This window comes from Hermetia illucens, chromosome 4 (genome assembly GCF_905115235.1).
Source record: "Hermetia illucens chromosome 4, iHerIll2.2.curated.20191125, whole genome shotgun sequence".
NCBI lineage: Eukaryota > Metazoa > Arthropoda > Insecta > Diptera > Stratiomyidae > Hermetia > Hermetia illucens.
The window spans coordinates 4680342-4700445 of record NC_051852.1 but is presented as its reverse complement, the minus strand read 5'-3'; the positions used below and the strand labels follow the sequence as shown (position 1 = coordinate 4700445).

At 44.4% G+C, this 20104-nt stretch overlaps 1 protein-coding gene across 1 annotated transcript in view; it reads left to right on the top strand.

The window, feature by feature from the left end:
• The window catches only part of LOC119653659 (nuclear RNA export factor 1), a 29574-nt gene extending 10760 nt beyond the window's left edge, over positions 1-18814 (top strand). The window contains exons 5-11 of the mRNA XM_038058483.1: positions 1748-1857; positions 7299-7335; positions 16745-16977; positions 17039-17201; positions 17273-17521; positions 17596-17720; positions 17822-18814. Of these exons, the coding sequence (XP_037914411.1) occupies positions 1748-1857; positions 7299-7335; positions 16745-16977; positions 17039-17201; positions 17273-17521; positions 17596-17720; positions 17822-17921 (1017 nt within the window). The 3' untranslated portion in view covers positions 17922-18814. The remainder of the gene's footprint in view (positions 1-1747; positions 1858-7298; positions 7336-16744; positions 16978-17038; positions 17202-17272; positions 17522-17595; positions 17721-17821) is intronic.
• The last annotated feature ends 1290 nt before the right edge of the window (positions 18815-20104 follow it).

Genomic DNA, 20104 nt, shown 5'->3' with positions numbered 1-20104 from the left:
CCAAGTAGACCGGCATGTGAGCATTCGCTCGATTAGCCAGAAACTGGGTAAGGACCATAAAACCGTTTGGAACCATTTGCAGAAGACTGGATTCCAAAAAAAGTTGGGTGTTTCGTTGCCACGCGTGTTGACGGAAAAAAATCTCTTGGACCGACCCATTTTTGAAGCGGATGGTGACTGGTGATGAAAAGTGGATCAGGTACGAAAATCTCAAGCGAAAAAGATTATGGTCGAAGCACGGCGAGCCGGCCCAAACCATCGCTAAGCCCGGATTGACGGCCAGGAAGGATTTGCTGTGTGTTTGGTGGGATTGAAAGGGAGTCATCCACTATGAGCTGCTTAACTGTGGCCAGACCCTCAATTCGGTCCTCTACTGTGAGCAACTCGACCGTTTGAAGCCGGCGATTGACCAGAAGCGGCCATGATCGATCAATAGGAATGGTGTTCTGTTCCACCAGGACAACGCTCGGCCTCACACATCTTTGATGACCCGCCAGAAGCTACGGAAGCTCGGACGGGATGTCCTATCGCACCCATCGTATAGTCCGGACTTGGCACCAAGTGATTACCATCTCTTCCGGTCCATGCAAAACGCTCTTGGTGCTACTAAGTTCGCCTCAAAAGAGGATTGCGAAAACTGGCTGTCTGAGTTTTTTGCAAATAAGGAGGGGGGGTTTTATGAGAGGGGGATAATGGAGTTGCCTTCTAAATAGCAACAAGTTTGCGAACAAAACGGCGCATAGTTGACTTAAGTCGGATAATTCTAAGTATATTAACTAAAGCGTTAAAATTCAATCACAAATACGACATTACTTTTTCCCCAACCCAATATATAATACTTGCTTAGGCGGGCACGTCACCGCAGGCAACATGCCTACCGAAAATGCAAATCAACAGCGGGAGTGCTCCGGAACTCATGGTGAAATTTGAGAAGCCAACATTTTTAGGAGAATTCACTTGTCAAGATTGGTCTGAACATCGAAGTCGATGGTAAACGACCAAAAGGCAGGCCTTAACAACGGTGGCTTGATACGCTGGATGGGGATTCAAAAGCCTCGAGATTGTACCCAGATCACGCATTCGATAGAGCCAAATGGCGAAACTAATCACGACGAGCCGACCCCGTTTGTGAACGGGGCAAAGGCTGAGGAAAAAGCAGAACATTTTTCAGGAATCCATTTAGTGATGATCTGTTCCTTATGCACTTTAATTCCTTGTTCTTCCTGTCCTTGTTCATTCGTATTGCGACTGTGTACCATGCCATTGTATGCTTCCATTTCCTGGTTGCGATTGTGGTTTGGGTTAAAAGGAATGGGCTGTTGGGCATGTATTGTTTTTCTAACAATGTGGATTCGCAATTTCCGCCTTTCTTGATTTTCATTTAAGTTATAATTTTGCTTCATCTAAACATAAATACCGTACTTCGGGAATTGGTTCTTTCCTTCTTCAATGCTTAGGTAGAATATCTTGTAAAGTGCGGAACATATGAAAGGGAAGAGAAACATTTGGAGCGGCTCTGGTCAGTATCAAAACATATATTCAAGGATGCACAGTGCTAGAGTGCAACCGCAACCATATGATATATACTTCAATAGTTAGGCAATAGAAAGCGTTGAATATCTGCTTTAGTCCTTGCAATCTGATAATGGTTTGCTACATTGAAATTCGAATTAGTTTTTATCTGCCACCCTTTTCGTTTTGACTCTGCATCATCAATAACTTATGTCTTCGTCTTTTCTCATTTCAGATTCAAACATCCATCGCTCTCCTCAATTTGAAGACAATTCCCCTGATTGAAATCATGCTGGAAGGAAATCCGTTTAAGAATCGTTTCAAGAATGATGCGCTCTACAAGAGGTATTCGTTTTTAATGTTTCAGCTACTAAGTACGGGAGCCGGTTGAACGAGCAAGAAGAATGGTGTAGCAGCTTTGATCGGTGAATTTTTTCAGAAGATGCTGATTACCCGTGCATGTTCTGTTCAAGTGGGGGTTGGAAGAAAAATTAGCTGTTTCCTGGTTGATTAAATTGCCACGGGAACCTGGTTGTAGGCTCTGAACAAATCAATCTTTAAGGATAGTGCAGCGCGATCAACAGACAAAATATTGTGGATCCGGAACGGCTTGCGCGTTCAGTCTGCGATAGTTGCCGCAAATATGTCAGCTTCCGTCTTTCTTTTTTTTTGGGTACAATATGTATTGGGCTTACGTACGCACTGCTGCATGGGCGACATATTCCTGCTTGAATTATATAGTCAAATTTCGGTCTGGCGATTCGCAATTTGTCCGATGGCAAACGACGAGCCGTTTCGGCGACTGGCAGGCCTCGGGTTGAGATGTGTTGAATGTTGTATTTGGCCACAAGGTTGTTTTTGTTTTGTTTTTTTTTCAACAAGTCCCTATATTCGGCTACTAATTGTTGAAAAATTACGATTATGTTGAAATCTGCGTCTCTGATGGCTTTTTTTTCCACGTTGACGATGCAAAACGTCCATGGCCGTTTGCGCCCGAGTTCTAAGTTCGTGTTGAACACGGGTGTGTCGAACGCTCCGATCAATGTTGAGTTGGCGGTGTGAAAACGTTTATTGGTCGGATCGATGGCATTGCGATCGAGGAAAAATAGATACTTCGGCGCTTGCATTGATGGTGTACTTCAGATTGTTGGTATGGTCGCGAATGTCGAGGTGACTAGAACGATGATCCTTTATCTCCGAGAGTGACCAACATCCTCCTTTTTTCTCCTATTTTTTCGATCGAAATTATGATTTGTTCCAAATTTTCGAGGTTCTGCGATGGATCGGTGGCGATAGAAGCAGACGGCGGCGCGTTTGAATCGTTGTTGAGGGCACGGCCTGGTCAGTGCTTCGACCACTCTTTTGAGAGCTGTTAAGCGCTCGTGGTCCGTTTCTCTTTGAACAGAGGCGACGGAACTAGGGTTGGTGATTCCGGATCTACCATGAATTTCGTGTAGCTGGTCGGTTTCTAACGTCTTAGCGCCGCTTACCGCCAAGATTTTTAAAATATGAACTGGTAATCGGCTTGGAAAAATGTGCTTAAGTAAGTGTAGCTCGCAAGCACCGGAGGTTTTGTTCCGCATGACTCGCTGTCGAGAGGACGTCGATATTTCATGCCGCTGTGCGTCTCAAAATGTTGTATAATTTTCGCCTTTATGGCATCGAATTTGTTTTGGTTTGGTGGGTAATAAATTGGATCAGCAACGAAGGGCAGGATTATTGGCTCGATATTGGCAAAAATATGCCTACATTTTGCATCGTCAGCGGTAATTTTGCTGGTCGCGAAAATTGTTTCAACTTGTCTCATCTATAATTCTGGATTTTCACGCCAAAATGGTGACAGCTTACCTGCGACGACGGCTGTACCATCGTCCTTGGAGTCGAAAAGTTGCTCTTGTTGTTCGGTCATGGTTTTGTCGGGGCCACAACTTTGGGAGTCAAGATAATGAAATACCGAAATATTCCAAAATCTCTGTTACACATTTACAACTTTACAATTATTTGACTTTTAATCTTAACGATCTTCGGTTTTTCTTGCGTTCAAAGTCCGATGTCTTCGCTCAATCATCCCATTAGAAGATGGATGGTAGGCATCATACCGAGATAGCGACTTAGGTCCTAGATTATTTGGGACTTTTTGTAGTTGATGACGATTTCAATTTTTTAAGGTATCACCATTCTTTCGGCGCTCACCATTAACCCAAGATAATCACACAGATGGTTGTGCGAATGTGCATTTAGCTGCGTAGATTTTTAGACCGACTCCTGCAGTCGAGCGATAAAATGTCGGGGATGATTGACGTGTTCCCTTGTTCAACTGGAAGCAATTAAAATATCATCCAGACATGTCCCTACAGCATTTCGTAATCCAAAAGGCATGACTGAAAATTCGGAAAGTCTGAACAGGAATGGACTGTTAATCGCTGTCTTCGCAATATTCTCTTTTGCTACCGGAATTTCGTGACATGCACAAAGCAAATCGATTGTGGAGAATATTATCTTCCCGTGAAGGTTGTGTATGAAGTCTTCCAGATTTGGAATTGAATACCGGTCAGGAACTGTAGCTGCGTTGAGACGCCTATAATCACCGCATGTTCTCCATTTTTTTGAAGTTTTCCGAATTAAATGAAGTGGGCTCGACCATGGGCTTTTTGAAGGGTGACATATACTTTTTTCCATCATGATTCCGAACTCTCAGTTGGCAGCTTGGTAATCGACGAGTTCATTCAGCGACAAGTTCTTTCGTTAGGATGTAATGTCTCAAGAGATGCCTTGCGATGTTGGTTTGGAGCAAAGATTTGGACACTACTGCAGGACTTTCCGCCAATGGAACCATTCTTGGTTGACGCGTGCTTTCTGAGACGAAACGGTGCCGAGTCTTGTTGAAATGTCCATGGTCGACGACCGAAATGTTTGTCTGCCCGGGGCTTTAATACTGCCCCCAAGACAGTTTCGCGATAGATTATTGGATTTATTTAAAAATACGAGCGCAGAGCGTCCATCGGTGGTAATTACAAGCCCATGCCATCACTATCGGTGCTGCTTGCATTCTGGTGGTCGTCCGAAAGTGTAAATTTTCGAAAGATCTCTCTAGCAAGTAAACTCGGTCATTTTCTTTGTTCACAAATTGCTCAATGGTAAATAGGGCTTCATCGGAAAAAAACAAAATTCGGCAATTCACCACTTTCGACCCGACGAAGCAATTTCTTAACTCGTTCCACTCCTGCTTTCTTCTGTTACGGTCTATCTTGTGGTTCTTGAAACTTCAAAGGCTTCAGTTTAAGCTCATCTTGCAATATTCTTTGCACACTTCGAGCGAATATGTTAAGCTCAGCAGCCATTTTTTTGCCGCTGCGACGGGGATTTCGTTCAAGTCGCTTTTTCACTTTCCGGACCATATCTGACGATGTTGCTGATTTTTTCCGACCATCGCAATAGCGTTTTGCAATGCTGCCAGTATCTTTGTAACGGTGGTTCGAGATATAAATGATTTATTAACATTGAGGTGTTGTAGGGCTCTAACAATAGCTAATGAATTTCCAGTCAAATATAAAGTAATAACACTATCATGTTTGAGTTGCGCCACGGAAATTTTTTCTTCTCACTAAACGTAAATCGTTTGGTACATTTGTAAACAACAAAATTATCTGTCATGAGGCCAAATTTGAGCGTGCTGTCATGAATAGTTTGGAAATTATAGCGGTCTGAAGTTGGTTGCAGTTCATTGGTCAGATGTTGACAATGATTCAGTTTAATATCGTTCTTTTATCAAATTTGGTTTAATTTATCGACAATTACCAGTCAATGAGATTGAGTTGGTTCTCAACGCTTCAGTGAATTGTTTAGTTTGAGAATTACATTAACTTTTTGTTTATTTAGTTACTTTCTAATGAAATCTCTCTTGCTTTTGCTATAAAGTTTTCGCCCTCGATTACCACCGCTGGAAATTTATTAGTATTTTCTTCATTTTCATGCGAATTTATTCATTCTAATTTGATGAATAGTTAATTGATAGAATATGGTTTTATGGAAAATATAAAGTTTCAAATAAAATTATGCTAATTAATTAGAATTAGTGCAAGCTTAGCCCCTCTCCCTAAACATACATGGATTACAGGCGGCTGGAGAGAGGGCTAGTCTCAAAGGTTTTTTTAAGACTTACCATCATTTAGAAATCTATGTCAAGAGTATTTGCACACTCTCGAGGGTTTGTTTTGTTTTTGTTGGGAGAATAAGAGGACTTGGAAGCGAAAGCGCCTTTTAATGGTTATTTTATTGCGTTATCCATTTTTTTGTCTAACACTTTTCAAAGTGGAAGAATTCTTCGGTCAGCAACTGCATTTACCCAACATTTTCTTGTGTTCTTTAGCAAATTTCCGGCGATATTTATAAGTTCTCTTTGTAGTTGATAACAAGATAACTAATGTTTTGATTAGATTACTTGAAAGCAACAAATTATATTAAATTTGAACTCTATCGAATATTCATCATTGGTAGATAGATTCCACCTCTGCTGGAAGTATTGTTAATGTCGACTTATCACTCGGCTAGGATAGATAATGTCTTGTTCCCCATGACTTCAATGAATCAATTCATAAGAAAAATATGAAAATTTATTGAAAAACCACCGAGTGTTTCTTATGATACGAATATTGTGAAAAAGCATAAACACAGATAATTACCACGCCTCATTTCGGCTTCGTATTTCCTGTATTTTAATGGCACCCATAAAATATATTTTTATCGAAATAAAAAATAAAAATTAAAGAAAAAAAAAAGAATATTTCAAAGGATTTCATCAACGACGAAAACACATGAACATATATCACAACGACTCCATCAAAATATGATCCTTCATTCATTGTTGGACGCCGCAGAGAAATGAGATAAAGATGAGACGTTGTTAGATTCAAACGAGCATTGATTTGCTTTGCTTTGGTCGACAGCATAGTTTTTGCTGTTTCGTTGCAACTCTCACACTCACTCTGCAATGGAATGGATAAGTGTGATTTGATATTTGGGGGATGGCAGATGATACGGCACGAATTGTTGCCCAAAACTGAAACTCACATAAACTATAAAAAGAGGGGTTAAAAAAAATAAAAATAAATCACGAGTGCTATTAAAATGCTCTAAAAAGTGTCATACAATTTAGGCGCGAGAAAGAACCAGCCCAAAGTTTTTATGTTTTTTGACAATATAAAATTAGGCAATCCGCAATCCGTTAAAAAGACCATATTTTTCTCATGACAAATTCCTTGGAGGTTGTATAGTTCCTCTTACGTTGCGCGTCTCGATATCAGCCTTTAAGGCACTCTGTTCAGCATTAACAATACTTCCTACCAGCTAACGGATGACACTCCTTCTTTCCATGTTATTTCCCACAAAAAATGCATGAACTTCGATAGAGCACAAACGCCATTTTCATTTCAAATAGAACAAAACGAAATAAAGTTTGAGAAAGATGCCCTGTGGGCTTCCTTCTCTTACATCTGACTAAACTATGTTTGAAAGAAATGCGCAAACGTAGGCTCAATTTTAACTAACTCCATTGCGCGTAAATCTAAGTTTGAAGTTAATATTTTTTAATGGATTAATACGCAATTTTGCTCTTGCTCAGCGATCTCCAAAATATCATTTGGTTACGACAATATTAAAATCAATGATGGATCGAATCTTTTTTCGTATCTATTAGATATATGTAATGGTTTTAGTATATTTACAGCTGAGAAGGTATCGTTGCCTTTATATTTGATTTTTTTTTCTCTCGATATTCTACTTCGCAGTGATATAAGGAGGAAATTCCCAAAACTTAGAAAATTGGTAAGTACATTTGGAAATATCCTATTAGACTTTAAGTTTTTATTTAAAGAAACTCTCAAACTAATCTGAAATATGGAGCTTTTTGTCAAGTGTCATGATGGACTATTTCACCACTATATTGCCCTATAAAGTTAAACAATCTTTTCCGTTTTGTGTTTATTTCTTCGATGGCCAAGTTGGTGGAATATCAGCCTTTCAACCTCAAGCCAATTGTTATGTACTGCAACCATGCACCTTGGGATCTATCTCCCGGAGTACAGCAATACATCGATTATATTAGTAGCGCCCAGGCTCATCTAGGATTTACTCTGTACTTTGATTTTGATGTCTATTTCATGGATAACCTCGGGATTCACGTGCGACACGTAGGGCTCCTCCGATGCCTCGACAGCAGCTTCACCGTCACTTCCCGTATGATTGAATTTCTGGCCTGGCCAATCTTTCTTTTTCTTCAGCCTTTGTCCCGTTCACAAGCGCGGTCGGCTCGTCGTGATCGGCTTCGCCATTTGGCTCTATCGAATGCCTGATCTGGGTGCAATCTCGAGGCTTTCAAATCCCCATCCAGCGTATCAAGCCACCGTTGCTTAAGTCTGCCTTTTGCTCGTTTACCATCGACTTCGATGTTCAGACCAATCTTTGCAAGTGAATTATCGTTTGCACGAATTGCGTGACCATACCATCGAAGACGCCTCTCTCGCAACTTTTCCACGATCGGTGCAACCCCATAACGCGGATATCCTCATTTCGGATGTGGTCTAAACGTGTGACGCCACTAGTCCAACGTAGCATCTTCGTCTTCATTACCGCAAGACGCCGTTCATTGTCTTTTATGGTCGGCCAACACTCAGAACCATAGAGAGCGACTGGACGGACGACATGCGATAAATTTTAGATTTGAGACGTTCGTTGATACGTCGATCACAAAGGACACCAGTTGTGGAACGCCACTTCATCCAGGTTGCGTTAATGCGTGAAGCAATTTCATAACGCAATTCTCCATTGGCTGATAGCGTTGACCCGAGGTATTTAAATCGCTCAGTTCACATTCAGATCGCTGCCGCTGACAGTGATTGTGCCTGTTTCATGGGGATCGGTCTTCAAAAATTCAGTTTTGTTTAAATTCAATCTGAGACCGTGTTGCATGAGGCGATCATTCCATTTTCGAACAAGTTGCTCGAGATCATTTTTGCTATCAGATGCTAGGAAAACATCATCTGCATAAAGCAGTGTGTAGGGCGCTGGACGTTGGATATCCCGTGTGACGGTGTCCATAACAAGGACAAAGAGGAGTGGTGAGAGGGCACTTCCTTGATGAACTCCAACAGAGACACGAAGCGGTTTTGATACACCCGCCATACTTCGAACTTTACTTTTCGGATCGTGGTAGAGCAATTGAACCCAGCGCACGAGTTCTTCTAGCACGAAGTGTTGTTGTAAAGCATACCAGATGAGTTCGTGTGGTACACGGTCAAACGCTTTCTCTAGATCCAGAAAGGCAATGTAAAGAGGGCGATGCTTCTCACGGTGTTTCTCCATGAGTAGCCGCGCAGCGTGTATTGCGTCAGTAGTTCCGCAGTTCTTGACAAATCCGGCTTGATTCACGGTTATTTCAACGATTTCGCGAATACGGTTGCTTTCTTTGCTTCCCGGTTGGCATTCTTATAAATTTGCCAATTAGCAGGCGTTTTATCGTCGTGAAATTTGTGGTAGAGGCGTTTCTTTTCACGGACCTTCATTTCAACATCATCATTCCAAAGCCAAGTATCTCAGTTGATGTACCGCTTACCCGGCTTGGTGACCCCGAGGGTTGCAGAGGCCGCTTTGTAGATCGTGTCTTTCATTTGGTTCCATGATTCTTCCACATTCGTAATGGTTGGCAATCGTATGAGTGAGACCGTTTCTTCGTTCTTCTCACCAAATCGCCACCATTTAATGCGCGGCGGGCCAGTGCGTTCCTCACGCCGTTTTATCGGTGGCTTAATTCGCAGGACAGCAATCAACGGCCGATGTTGAGGTGCGATGGTCTCATAGGGAATGACTTTGCAATCAGTGACAGTGGTAAAATGTTGGCGTCTTATGAGAATATAGTCGATTTGCGTTTTATTGTTCCCACTATAAAATGTGGGAAGATGAGACAATCGTTTGATGAACCATGTATTCATAAGTACAAGGTCATGGGTGTCCGCAAAATCGATTATACGCTCACCACCTTCGTTGCGCGCTCCGAACCCCTTTCCCCCATGGCACCTGTTACCGTCTGCCTTTTCACCCACATGACCATTAAGGTCGCCGGCAATGATTATGTAATCGTCAGCAGGCACGTGACAAGTCTTTTCATCGAGAAGTTGCCAGAAGGCGTCTTTCTCGGCATCAGGTCGACCGCGGTGAAGAAGTGAATAGTGCGATCAGCTGATATAATAAATGGCATCACGGAAATCCTCTGAGATGGCAATGCCAACACCATATTGAGTGTGTGGGTTACCAAAATAGAGAAGTTTGTAGCCATTTTTACCGCGTTCGTGTTCAATGTCGCAGCTTTTGGCACCAGATCATCGGGTTTCTTGCAGAGCGCAGATGTCAATGCACCTTTTCCGAAGGGCTCTTGCGAGTTCCTCCGTCTTTCCAGTTAGGGTACCAACATTTAGCGTGCAGACACGTATTTGTTTTGTTCGTTGTGTGCGGACTAACTTGTTTATGTACTGCAACCATCTATCTCCCGGAGTACAGCAATACATCGATTATATTAGATCTCTAGCCTACGATTGTATGGGTAGCGCCCAGGCTCATCTAGGATTTATTCCGTACTTTGATTTTGATGTCTATTTCACGGATAACCTCGGGATTCACGTGCGACCCGTAGGGCTCCTCCGATGCCTCGATAGAAGCTTCACCGTCACTTCCCGTATGATCGAATTTCTGGCCTGGCCAATGTTCTGTTTTTTCTTGCTTCTGTTGTTGCTTCCTCTTGCGGAGGTTCCGCAGGATTTGCTACCTGGCTTCTCGGCTCGTCACGTTCTTCTGGACGCAATTTTCGGCCTCACCTAGGTCGCCGCTCTCTCTTGTCATTTACCAGTGAAATTTGTTCCGAGTGCGGGGTATTGGGCCGGGTACTATGGACGGGGAATCGTTACCTGTACGAGCGCGGTGGTTTTATGCTGGGTGCGCGACGGCCTAGATCTCGAAAGGACTAGGACAGACTAGCACCCCTCCACGTACATACTGGATAGTAAAGCGTCAGCTGTTCTTATCACCTTTTATGTTATTTGATGTAACGGCAATATCAAGACATTGGTGGAGATCGAACACTACACCGACGTTGACACGCTTCCAATTATCGTTCTTTCGATGACCTCAATAGACAAATGCAGGATTTTTCACCAGAAAAAGTATGGGTGAGATGGCACTGGCACCTGAGAACTCAATGAAATGATCAATGTACTGCACAAATATCTCAGCTGTCATTTGCCGCACCTTCCGCGACATGAGTTAATGTCAAATGTTTACCTACTGGAGTTGGGAGGCTTTTAATTCACCATCTAGGCAATCAAGCGAATCGGTTTTCGGTCAACCTTTGTTCTCCATCGAGGCTGTAATTAACGCGCATTATATGACCAGATCATCCAGTATTTAATTACCGCGAGGCGAGGTTCATTGACTTTAATAATCGGCCAGCACTCGGAATCATAGAGGACCCCAGGTCCACCAACGCTGCAGTATATTGTGGAATTAATACGGTAGTTGATTTTTTTCGGATGGCGATGTGAAATGCATTTACCCTAATGTGACGGATTGTCTAGCACACTAACCCGGAACCGTTTGACATATTCCCTCAGGACAGGGCTATGAGGAGAAGAGGGAAAACTTCGTGATTCAGGGAGACTCAGCTATCTTCGCGTCTCTCGTCTCTATTTCCTCCTTTTTTCTCCCTAAGAATGTGTAATGTGCCACTCTGCTCCACATGGTCTCTGCAGGCATTATCCACCACATCTGTGTCCAACAAGCAGCTGGATTAGGTATTAGTCAATTTCAATTTTGATTGAATTACGTCCGCACGTTTTTGATGGAATGGGCGGTCCATTTAGCTCTCGATTGGTTTTCTCAGGATTGCTGCTATGCGCTGAGAGTGCAGACTCTCCTCACAAGCGACGGTTTCGTTATTTGCGTCACCTCTTCTGAGAAATATAGACCTCTGCAGTATGCAGGGCGATCGGAGTAATTCCTGCTATCGCCATTACTGCTCGTTCCGAGACATTCCGATAGGTAAACGCAACTTGCAATGGCCTTCACCCTTATACTTGCGCTAGGCGTCTGCGGTACATGTCCTTAATTGAGTGCTTCAGCCCTTACTTTGGAACCGTAAAGGACTAACTGAACAGTACTCATCAACAAACAACGCCTTTTGGATAAGGAACTCTTGATATTGACATCAATCAGAAACTTACAAACATTCTAGCTCCAATCTTGTCTTCGGTGCTGAAAATCTGTTCGAAGAAACTCATTTTCATGTCTGTCATGATGCCGAGGTATTTCACCGCCAGCTTCAGCAAGACCATGGTTCCACTAACTTGAATAGGGAGGACTGAGGGTACAAAAGTAGGTACAATTTCACGGTCCTTTTCGAACAGGAATTGATTTGGAAACCACAATCATAGCTCCGCCATGACGGGCACAGCGATACTGGTTTATACAAATTACAGGCTCAATATTCATACTCGTGGATGGGAGGCCTGTCTAACATCTATGCCGCAACTAAGGGGGTAGGACGCCGGAGTTGTACAGTACAACTCAACACTTCAGTTCGCAAGGAACTCTGCCCGCGATATAGACATAACCACCATGAAACTCCCACAAGGGAACCAACCGCAATTATCCCGGCCGAGAGCATAGCCTCCATGAATTCGCCTAGAAGAGAGTCATCCCAGTTCCCATGGTATCTAACTTCCGGTGTGGCTTTGTAGCATGTGCCACTTCAGATTGTTCAGGATGGACTCTTTTGTTTTCTTCAGAGTTACGGAGAATATATGCTCAGTCCCAGGTGTGCTGAGCTTCTTCGACCGTACGGGCGGGAATCAATTCCGTATCATTAGCCCCGTATCTGACCAGATGCGATTTCGAGCAACTGACGATCGTCTGGACCAAGGACTGAATTCTGAGCCGCCCCAGATGTGATCGTCATTCTACGCTATTTTTGCCGGGTTTCGTAGAGCAGGACACCATTCTTTAAGTAGACTTTCAATATGTACAGAAAAAAAACAAACTTCCAACGTCTTGTCCTCTTGCACACTGAGCAATCCGCCGGAGTCTGAGGCAGTTACTTCGTAAACTTGAATTTCAGCTGCCTAGCAGTACACAGATGACTTCCCGTCACTGAGTTTCGTTTTGAGCGCCCATGTATCGCAAATTGTGATGATAAGGCTCATTGTTGATTTCACTAACGATTGAGTCGCCATTGTTCTACCCGCGTCCGGGTGCTGTGTTTACCCTTCTTTATAAAACCTCGGCAAATTTAACAACGTTGATCTTTCGGGCGTTCCACCAGGTAACAAATATTTGCCGAGGGTCAGAACATTGGAAGAAGCCGTTTGTCACTTCGAAAGAAATGTACACTGGCCATGAGATCTTCCAGTAGCTTCCATCGTTGCTTCGTTGACACTAAGGGCTCCGTCGGAAAGATCATGTCAGTAATGGTATAATCACAAGCAAAGCGCCGGAGTGTCGGAGTGCTACCGATATTGGGAGCTATAAGTCCTATGATGACCGTCATTTCTAAAATGTGTGCAGCTCGGGAATCTGGTTGAGGTATTCCCTATTAGAGGATGATGGCGTTAAAATCTCCTTGGATTATAATTCTTTTTTTTTCTCGATCTTCAGCCAGCTGGTATCTTCAGAGCCAGTCCATAGCATTCACAAAGGAAAGCAGTTCTTGCATCCTGCAGTTGGAAAACTCCCAAAGAATGGTTTAACCAGTGTCTGTAGCCTACTCTACTAGAGCTGGGGGATTCGCAGAGGAAGTGCCTGAGAATTCCCTTCTCCATAACTTCGGAAATGCGAATTGTAGGGTATGTCGAGCCTGCGGACATGGTCCCCTATGGACCAGTACCCCGTGCAGACCACCGTAGTCTTGAATGCATTTGCACGCGGCTGGCAAAGGATCTCTCGTGACCGGGCTATGTTATAAGCGGATCAAATCCTCTTTGGCTTGGCACAGGTGATAAGCTTTCGCTACCTAAAGGCCGCGACAGCTAAGTAAAACGAATAGATTCCGCCCTTGGCAGTCGCTAGCGAGACACCGACTGTACTCGCCGGATACACCGTCCGTATTCGAGAAAACCCCCATACCGACTCCACAGACCACCTTTGATCCATAGGGGAAGAATACTATGTCATAACCTTGCAACACGCCGCCGGTTTTTCACTCTGCCCTGGTTGGAAAGTCCACAGCAAAGTTTTTCGTGAAGTTCAGTTTGCATGGGGAATGCTCAGACTTCTCGAGGAACTTCGTCTAGGATGTTACTATGGCCGTAGGGGTTCGCTGCCCAGTATCCGGACTCACGTAGTCTGACGGCACTGCACGCTACAACGTATTTAATGTGGAGGTCTAGGGGGAAGAGATGCAGGACTACATTGAGAGCATTTGCCGGGCAGGACTGCAGAGTCCCAGTAGCACCTGCACACACCCCTGTTACACACCGATAGGTTTGAAGTAATAATAGAATCAAAGAATGACTCAGCTCTCTCGTTGATTTTCGAGCTACCCCAAAGCGTATGCCTTACATTGGCTTCCTTTGTTGCTATGACGCTCTTGAAATGTAAGTTGTGTAGTTCCTCTGGCGGAGCTGATCGGCCGTGAGCCATGTAAGCCGAGGGAATATACGTTCTCTGCCCCCGCCGACTCCAGTTTCACTACGAGGTTGCTGGAATTCAAGTCGGGACACAAAAAAGCGTGCCGAGTCTTCTTCGCTATGATATATGCTCTAAGTTTGTCCTGATCAACATCTCCTGTGCTGTGGAATAAATTAAGATATTTGCTTTGGAGCATTTTGATGGTTCGGTCGCCTTCGATCCAAGGCTCCTGTATTAGTGCAATGTTGATGTCTTCTTCTCGGAGGAAGGGAAGCAAATTAGCCGAGGCGCACTTCAAGTGCTGCAGATTTATCTGCGCTACCCTCAGTATGATCTGCTTGCGTGGGGGCTCGTCAGTTCCCGTCGGACCGTCGATCCTCATCTCCATCAATAGCTCGTTCGCGGCATCGATTAGATCCAGGTCGTCGTCCGGTTTTATAGAGCGGTAAACTTTTACCTTCGAACCGCACTTTACAGTCGACCTTTTCCACTGTCTCTCAGGCACTCTCCGTTTATACTTAGTAGAAAAGGTTGACTGTTTGTCTGGGGTTACTCCCCAATCGGCTATGAGAATCCTGGGGTTTTGAAGGTGTTGGGATTGGACGAGCTTGTTTTTATCCAAGTAGATCTTCGTCAACCAGATGCGAGCGACTAGTCTCCAGGGAGTTTCATCGTAGGGGATGATGGCTTTAGCCCTCCCAAGCATCGCTGATCTTAGCGACGCAGGAACTGAGAAAGTCCCTGGAGAATTGGTCTTCGCAAGCGATAAGGTGGAACCCAAGGATCACCTGAGAGGAATCAAAGCAGGAGATGAGTCCCGTGTGTCTTCGTTTGTCGTCCAGGAGATCTCCGGCAATCTGGCCTCAACACGGATCCACACATCCGTCGGTGGTTTGCCGCTAGCGGAATTATCATCCGCCAGCGCCACACGTAAATGGGTCCTGGTCACGTTGCCGGAAGGTTTCGCAGTTCGTGGCTTGTCGGCTGGCAATTGCTGCGTTCTTTTCCCCAGATGCTGCTTAGCGTCTGAGCTCCTCTTACCCACTCTGCTCTGCTTGTGATTTAGTTCGACCTCGTCTTGAGATCGATTTTGTTTGAGAGCGGTGGGCTTTGCCTTCTACTCGTCTGCCAGGCGTTTGCTGTTGTATTCCTCAACAATCGCCTGGTATTTAGGGAGGTCTTTTTCATCCCGCTCGTCGACAGTGCCGGCCTCTTCATTGGCAATATTGCTGAGAATATGTGTGGCCTTCTGGTACTGGCTCTTGAGCAGGGCACCAGCGGACCTTCGCTTCTTAGCCGGTTTCCTGTGACCGACGTTCTTGTCAGTCTTTACTTTTGAGGGATCCCCCGACGTCGAGGTTTTCGGTTTAGGAGTACTATGTCTGCTACTCGCAACACCCGGCTTGACGGCAGTGGACTCCAGGCTGGACACCACTACTTTGTTTTTCGGTTGGTATCAGCACAGCGATGCATCGAGTGTGCTGCTCGACGACTACTGTCTCCTGGCTGGATGTTAGCTGCTCGTCCTCCGTCTTCTATCATCGGTTTACTTATTTTTTTTTTTAAATTGAGTCCACGTCTTGGTCCCACAAGTAGTCCGGGAAGAATGTCCACCCTGACTAGCCCGCCCACCAAGGTAAGGGTCTTATTTCAAACTGTCAGTGCCCAAGGTATTCAGAGTTCGCATACTAAAGACCAAGCTCCCCATTGGCTACGCAACCCTCGGCGTATGTTGTTCCACCTTGGCTTGGGGTCCTATTAACACCTTCTCCAGTGCAGGGAGGATGATTCCCGGACTGTTGCTTCGGCTCATCCCCCCGCCAGATCCACTTGCCGCTAACACATAACCAGCAGTCAAGCAGAGCTTCTTTAGTTGGATGAGACTACTCCCAGCCTGAAGAGACCGGTCCCTCTGCCTTCAAACAACGGCACTTTCTCACCGCTAGCTCTCCACTCCAGTGGCGCGGTATGGGCCTTCATATGGAGGCTGCAGCGGCTTCCGGACGGCATCCGTCCTGACCAGGACGTGTGTGCACGTGTCCAGTTCCTTGGGCGCACAGGCAACCGCGGACGAGTGTCGGGTGGGAGGTTTGGCCTTGATGCATCGGAGATTGTCCCTCATCAGACGCACCAACCCCGACTTTGTGAGACCCGACCTCTTGTCGAAGACCGGATCACTTGGGGGTCTTGGGTCCTCCCCGTATACCAGCTCCGCGAGGCTGGCAGCAAATTTCTCTCGGCGGGTTGTACGTAGGACAAGAGGCAAGACTTGAGTCCAGGACGGATCGTCACATGCACTTCAGAAGATGCTCACCTCCGTATTATTGGATGAGAGGGCCATATCCTCCGGACTCCATAATGTAAAAGACCCTCCGAATAGCTGCAGCTTTTACAACACACATAATTGATTCAAACCCATAAAAGAGGAACAACTTCATTAGTTATCCGTGATGACACTAGCCCACGATGAGTACTTCAGATTTCTTTTGAGAGTTTCATTCGTCATTGCTTCCCAACTGATATTTTTGTTTTTCTTTTCACAAATAAACTCTGTAAACCCATAAAGGATGGTATCGAATTGGAGCCTGAAATTGGTTTTGATGTTGCCGAACAGACCACATTGCCACCAGCAAAAGCATCCTTTTTATGCGACGCGGCTGGAGCAGATGTTGTTCGACAATTTATCGAGCAATATTTTATCATATATGATTCAGCCAATCGTCAACCGCTTCTAGATGCATATCACGAGCAGGCAATGCTATCCTTATCTGTAGCATCGAATTCATATCAAGGGGCCAGGTGGGTGTTCAATATTTACCTGATTTGTTTGTCATAATCTGATTTTACTTCTGCAATTTAGATTGAACAACTATTTTGATTGGAGTCGCAATATCTTGCGTATGGCTGGGGACAAATCGCGACATATCCGTTACGGACGACTTCCAGTTGTCTCATTTCTCTCGGAACTGCCCAAAACGCAGCACGACCCACAGTCGTTTTCTGTTGATTTAACTCTGTTCACGGTAGGTTTCCACTCAAATGATAATCAAATTGGAATCTCTTCATACTAATATTTTGCTAATTCTATGTGCAGCCCAAGCTCATTAACTTTGTCGTCACTGGTGTCTTTCGAGAGCTCTCTAAAAAGGAACAATACGGCAATGGAAATCCGGATTCACCGAAGATCATGAGATCATTTCAGCGCGTTTTTATGATTGTACCGATGGCTAATGGTGGGTTCTGCATACGAAATGAGATGCTATTTATTTCCAATCCGACCCAAGCTCAATCAAAAATGGCCTTCAAACCTCGACCAGCGGAGCCAATACAACCGGCCCCTGCGGTAAGTGCATTTTTTCCCCCGAAAAGGTCCTAGTTCGTTTGTGAAGCCGATCAATTTCTTCAATATGTCTACAGGTTCCGCAAGTGGCTCCAGCCGTACCCAACGTGGTCACATCACCCGTCGTTGATGAGAGTACTAAATTGCAAATGATCCAAGCACTATCAACGCAAAGTACGATGAACTTTGAATGGAGTAAAAAGTAAGTAGAGCCGAAAAATGTCTCCTGTTTCAACCTTCACGTTTGCTGGGTTGTACAGCATCGGAATCTTTATTGAACCTGTCAAAATTTACGTTTCACAGATGCTTGGAAGAAACCCTCTGGGACTACAATCGTGCTATCAATGTTTTCACTGAGCTGCACAAGCAGGGAAAAATTCCACCCGACGCATTCGCAAAGTAGGCTCCCACGCCTATCCCGATTGTGATAAATAGCTTGCTTCGACCTTTGTCCTGATCCTGTGAATATATTTTTTTGCCTCACAACTCATTGAAGGATCATTTCGAAGTTGTCAGACTGGTGGAAGTCAGTCCCGTGGATAATAACAGTGGAGGAGTCGTGAAAATCTTTAGTTTGACATAAAAATCTTTTAATAGTCGCACCATTTGGTCACTGCTTTACTTTTACTTTAATTGAAGGTTCTTATAGATATGAATTTTTAAAATTTTTTTGATTTATCTAATTTTTATTATCAATTCTGGATTGATAAATGTCGAATAGTAATATTGTCAGAGTCGTTAGGATTACGAAGTAAACGATTTCCCTGCAGTGGGTCCCTTCTCTGAATTGAGGGTTTAGCATTTAATTATGTCTGGTTCCGATAGGTTTTATGATATCCGAGATAATTTTGAGTAACGTTGCGAAATGACGGTAAGAAAGGGTCCTCGTTCACTCTAGAAATCGATTGCTTCGTAGTTGCTTACAGCGCGCTCGAAATTACTGAATAATTTGGTCGTCTTCTTATAGTCAAAAGAAATTGGTGCATAAGTTACAGATGTAAATAGTAATGATACTTGTTACTGAATAAGGATGAAGAATATCTTTTGAGTTTTGCTGTTGTATTCATTTATTTAACGTTGTTCAATCTGAAGGAGTTTTAGATGAAATTTGTATAATTTTGTGAAAATTTACCAATTTTCCACATCATCTTAGACATAAGACTGTAAATATTAGCAATTAGAAAGATATAAGTCATCGAATTATAATTTACGGAATAGAAATTTTTAGATTTATTTTCTACAGAATACATGGCTATACAATAAGAATGTGTAATAAATCCAATAGCTACAAATGAATGGTCTTTGTTTAAATATCAAATTTGATTCTGTTATTTTCAGCACCGTGTCTAGGTGGGTTGGGCCTCGTCCCTTCCCGTATTTTTTCTTTGCTCTAGAGTCACTTATTTGATTTGCAAATACCGATATTCCGTGGATTACTTCTCCCCTACTTCGGTGCTGTACGTCTACTAAGGGCTCTGGTTTACACCAGCACGATGGGTCCGCGCTTTCCGGGCCTGATCCAGTTCCTACAGCTTTCCGTGTATCGGAGCCTTGCCCATGAGATTACGAGGGTCCGATAACTACGGTGACGCTACTGGTTTAACGCCAGTATGTAAAAACGGATCCAAGCGGCCCGGACACCGTGAACCTGGAAAGGCCCCAAGCCGACGGCAGAAGAGAGCACTGCGAAGGAAGATGAAGCACCTTGAGAATGAGGACATGGGCGTGGCTGTACCACTAGGCGCGGTAACGTCCAGAGAAATCGAACGCAAGGAAGCGGAATCTCCGGCGGAAGGTGGGGATAAACTGGAAACCCCGGTAAGATCCACACTGGACGCACCAGACTCTTCTGCCAGCGGTAATGCGCGCAAGAAGCGTAAGACCAACACATCTGCTGTGGCCAACGCTTTATTGTGCTCCGCACCAGGGCTTATATCCACGCGTCTCGCGGGGATTAGGACCGGTGTGCCGTGAGGTGATCAAATCAGGGAGAGAGATCTCACTGAAGCTGGTCCCTCCTACAGGAATACGAACACGAAGACGGGAAGGAAGAGGACGTATGCGCAAACTGCAGCCTCTGTTCTGACTGTTGCCGTGGGAGTTTCCGCCAAGGATGGCAAAATATCAGAGGGACAATTTACATTCCTCCGGGAATGCCTGTGGAAAAAAATTCTGGAGCCTGGAAGGAAGCCACGATTTAACAATCAAGATTTTCGTGATGGGCTTCTCCATTTGGAGTGCACTGACGAGGCTGCCATAAAGTGGCTCCAGCAGGTAATTCCAACTTTGAGTTCCGGCGGTCGGCCCAAGTTCACTATTGTGAACACTCAGCTACGCAGGACAGAACATGTTGGCTACCGGGCCCTCGAAGGAAGGTAGAGGACATCATCCGCATGCTGGGTGAACAGAACCCGGGCATTGACTTTGGACACTGGAGGGTAAGGTTCATGAATGCCAGCAAGGACAAATCTACAACTTTCAACTTGGTATTCGAACTGGACCAAAAGAGTCTGAATGTGCTCAGGGGAAGTCACCATATGGTGCTCCACTTTTTCCTATATAGACTAAAATTCAGTCATATCAGGA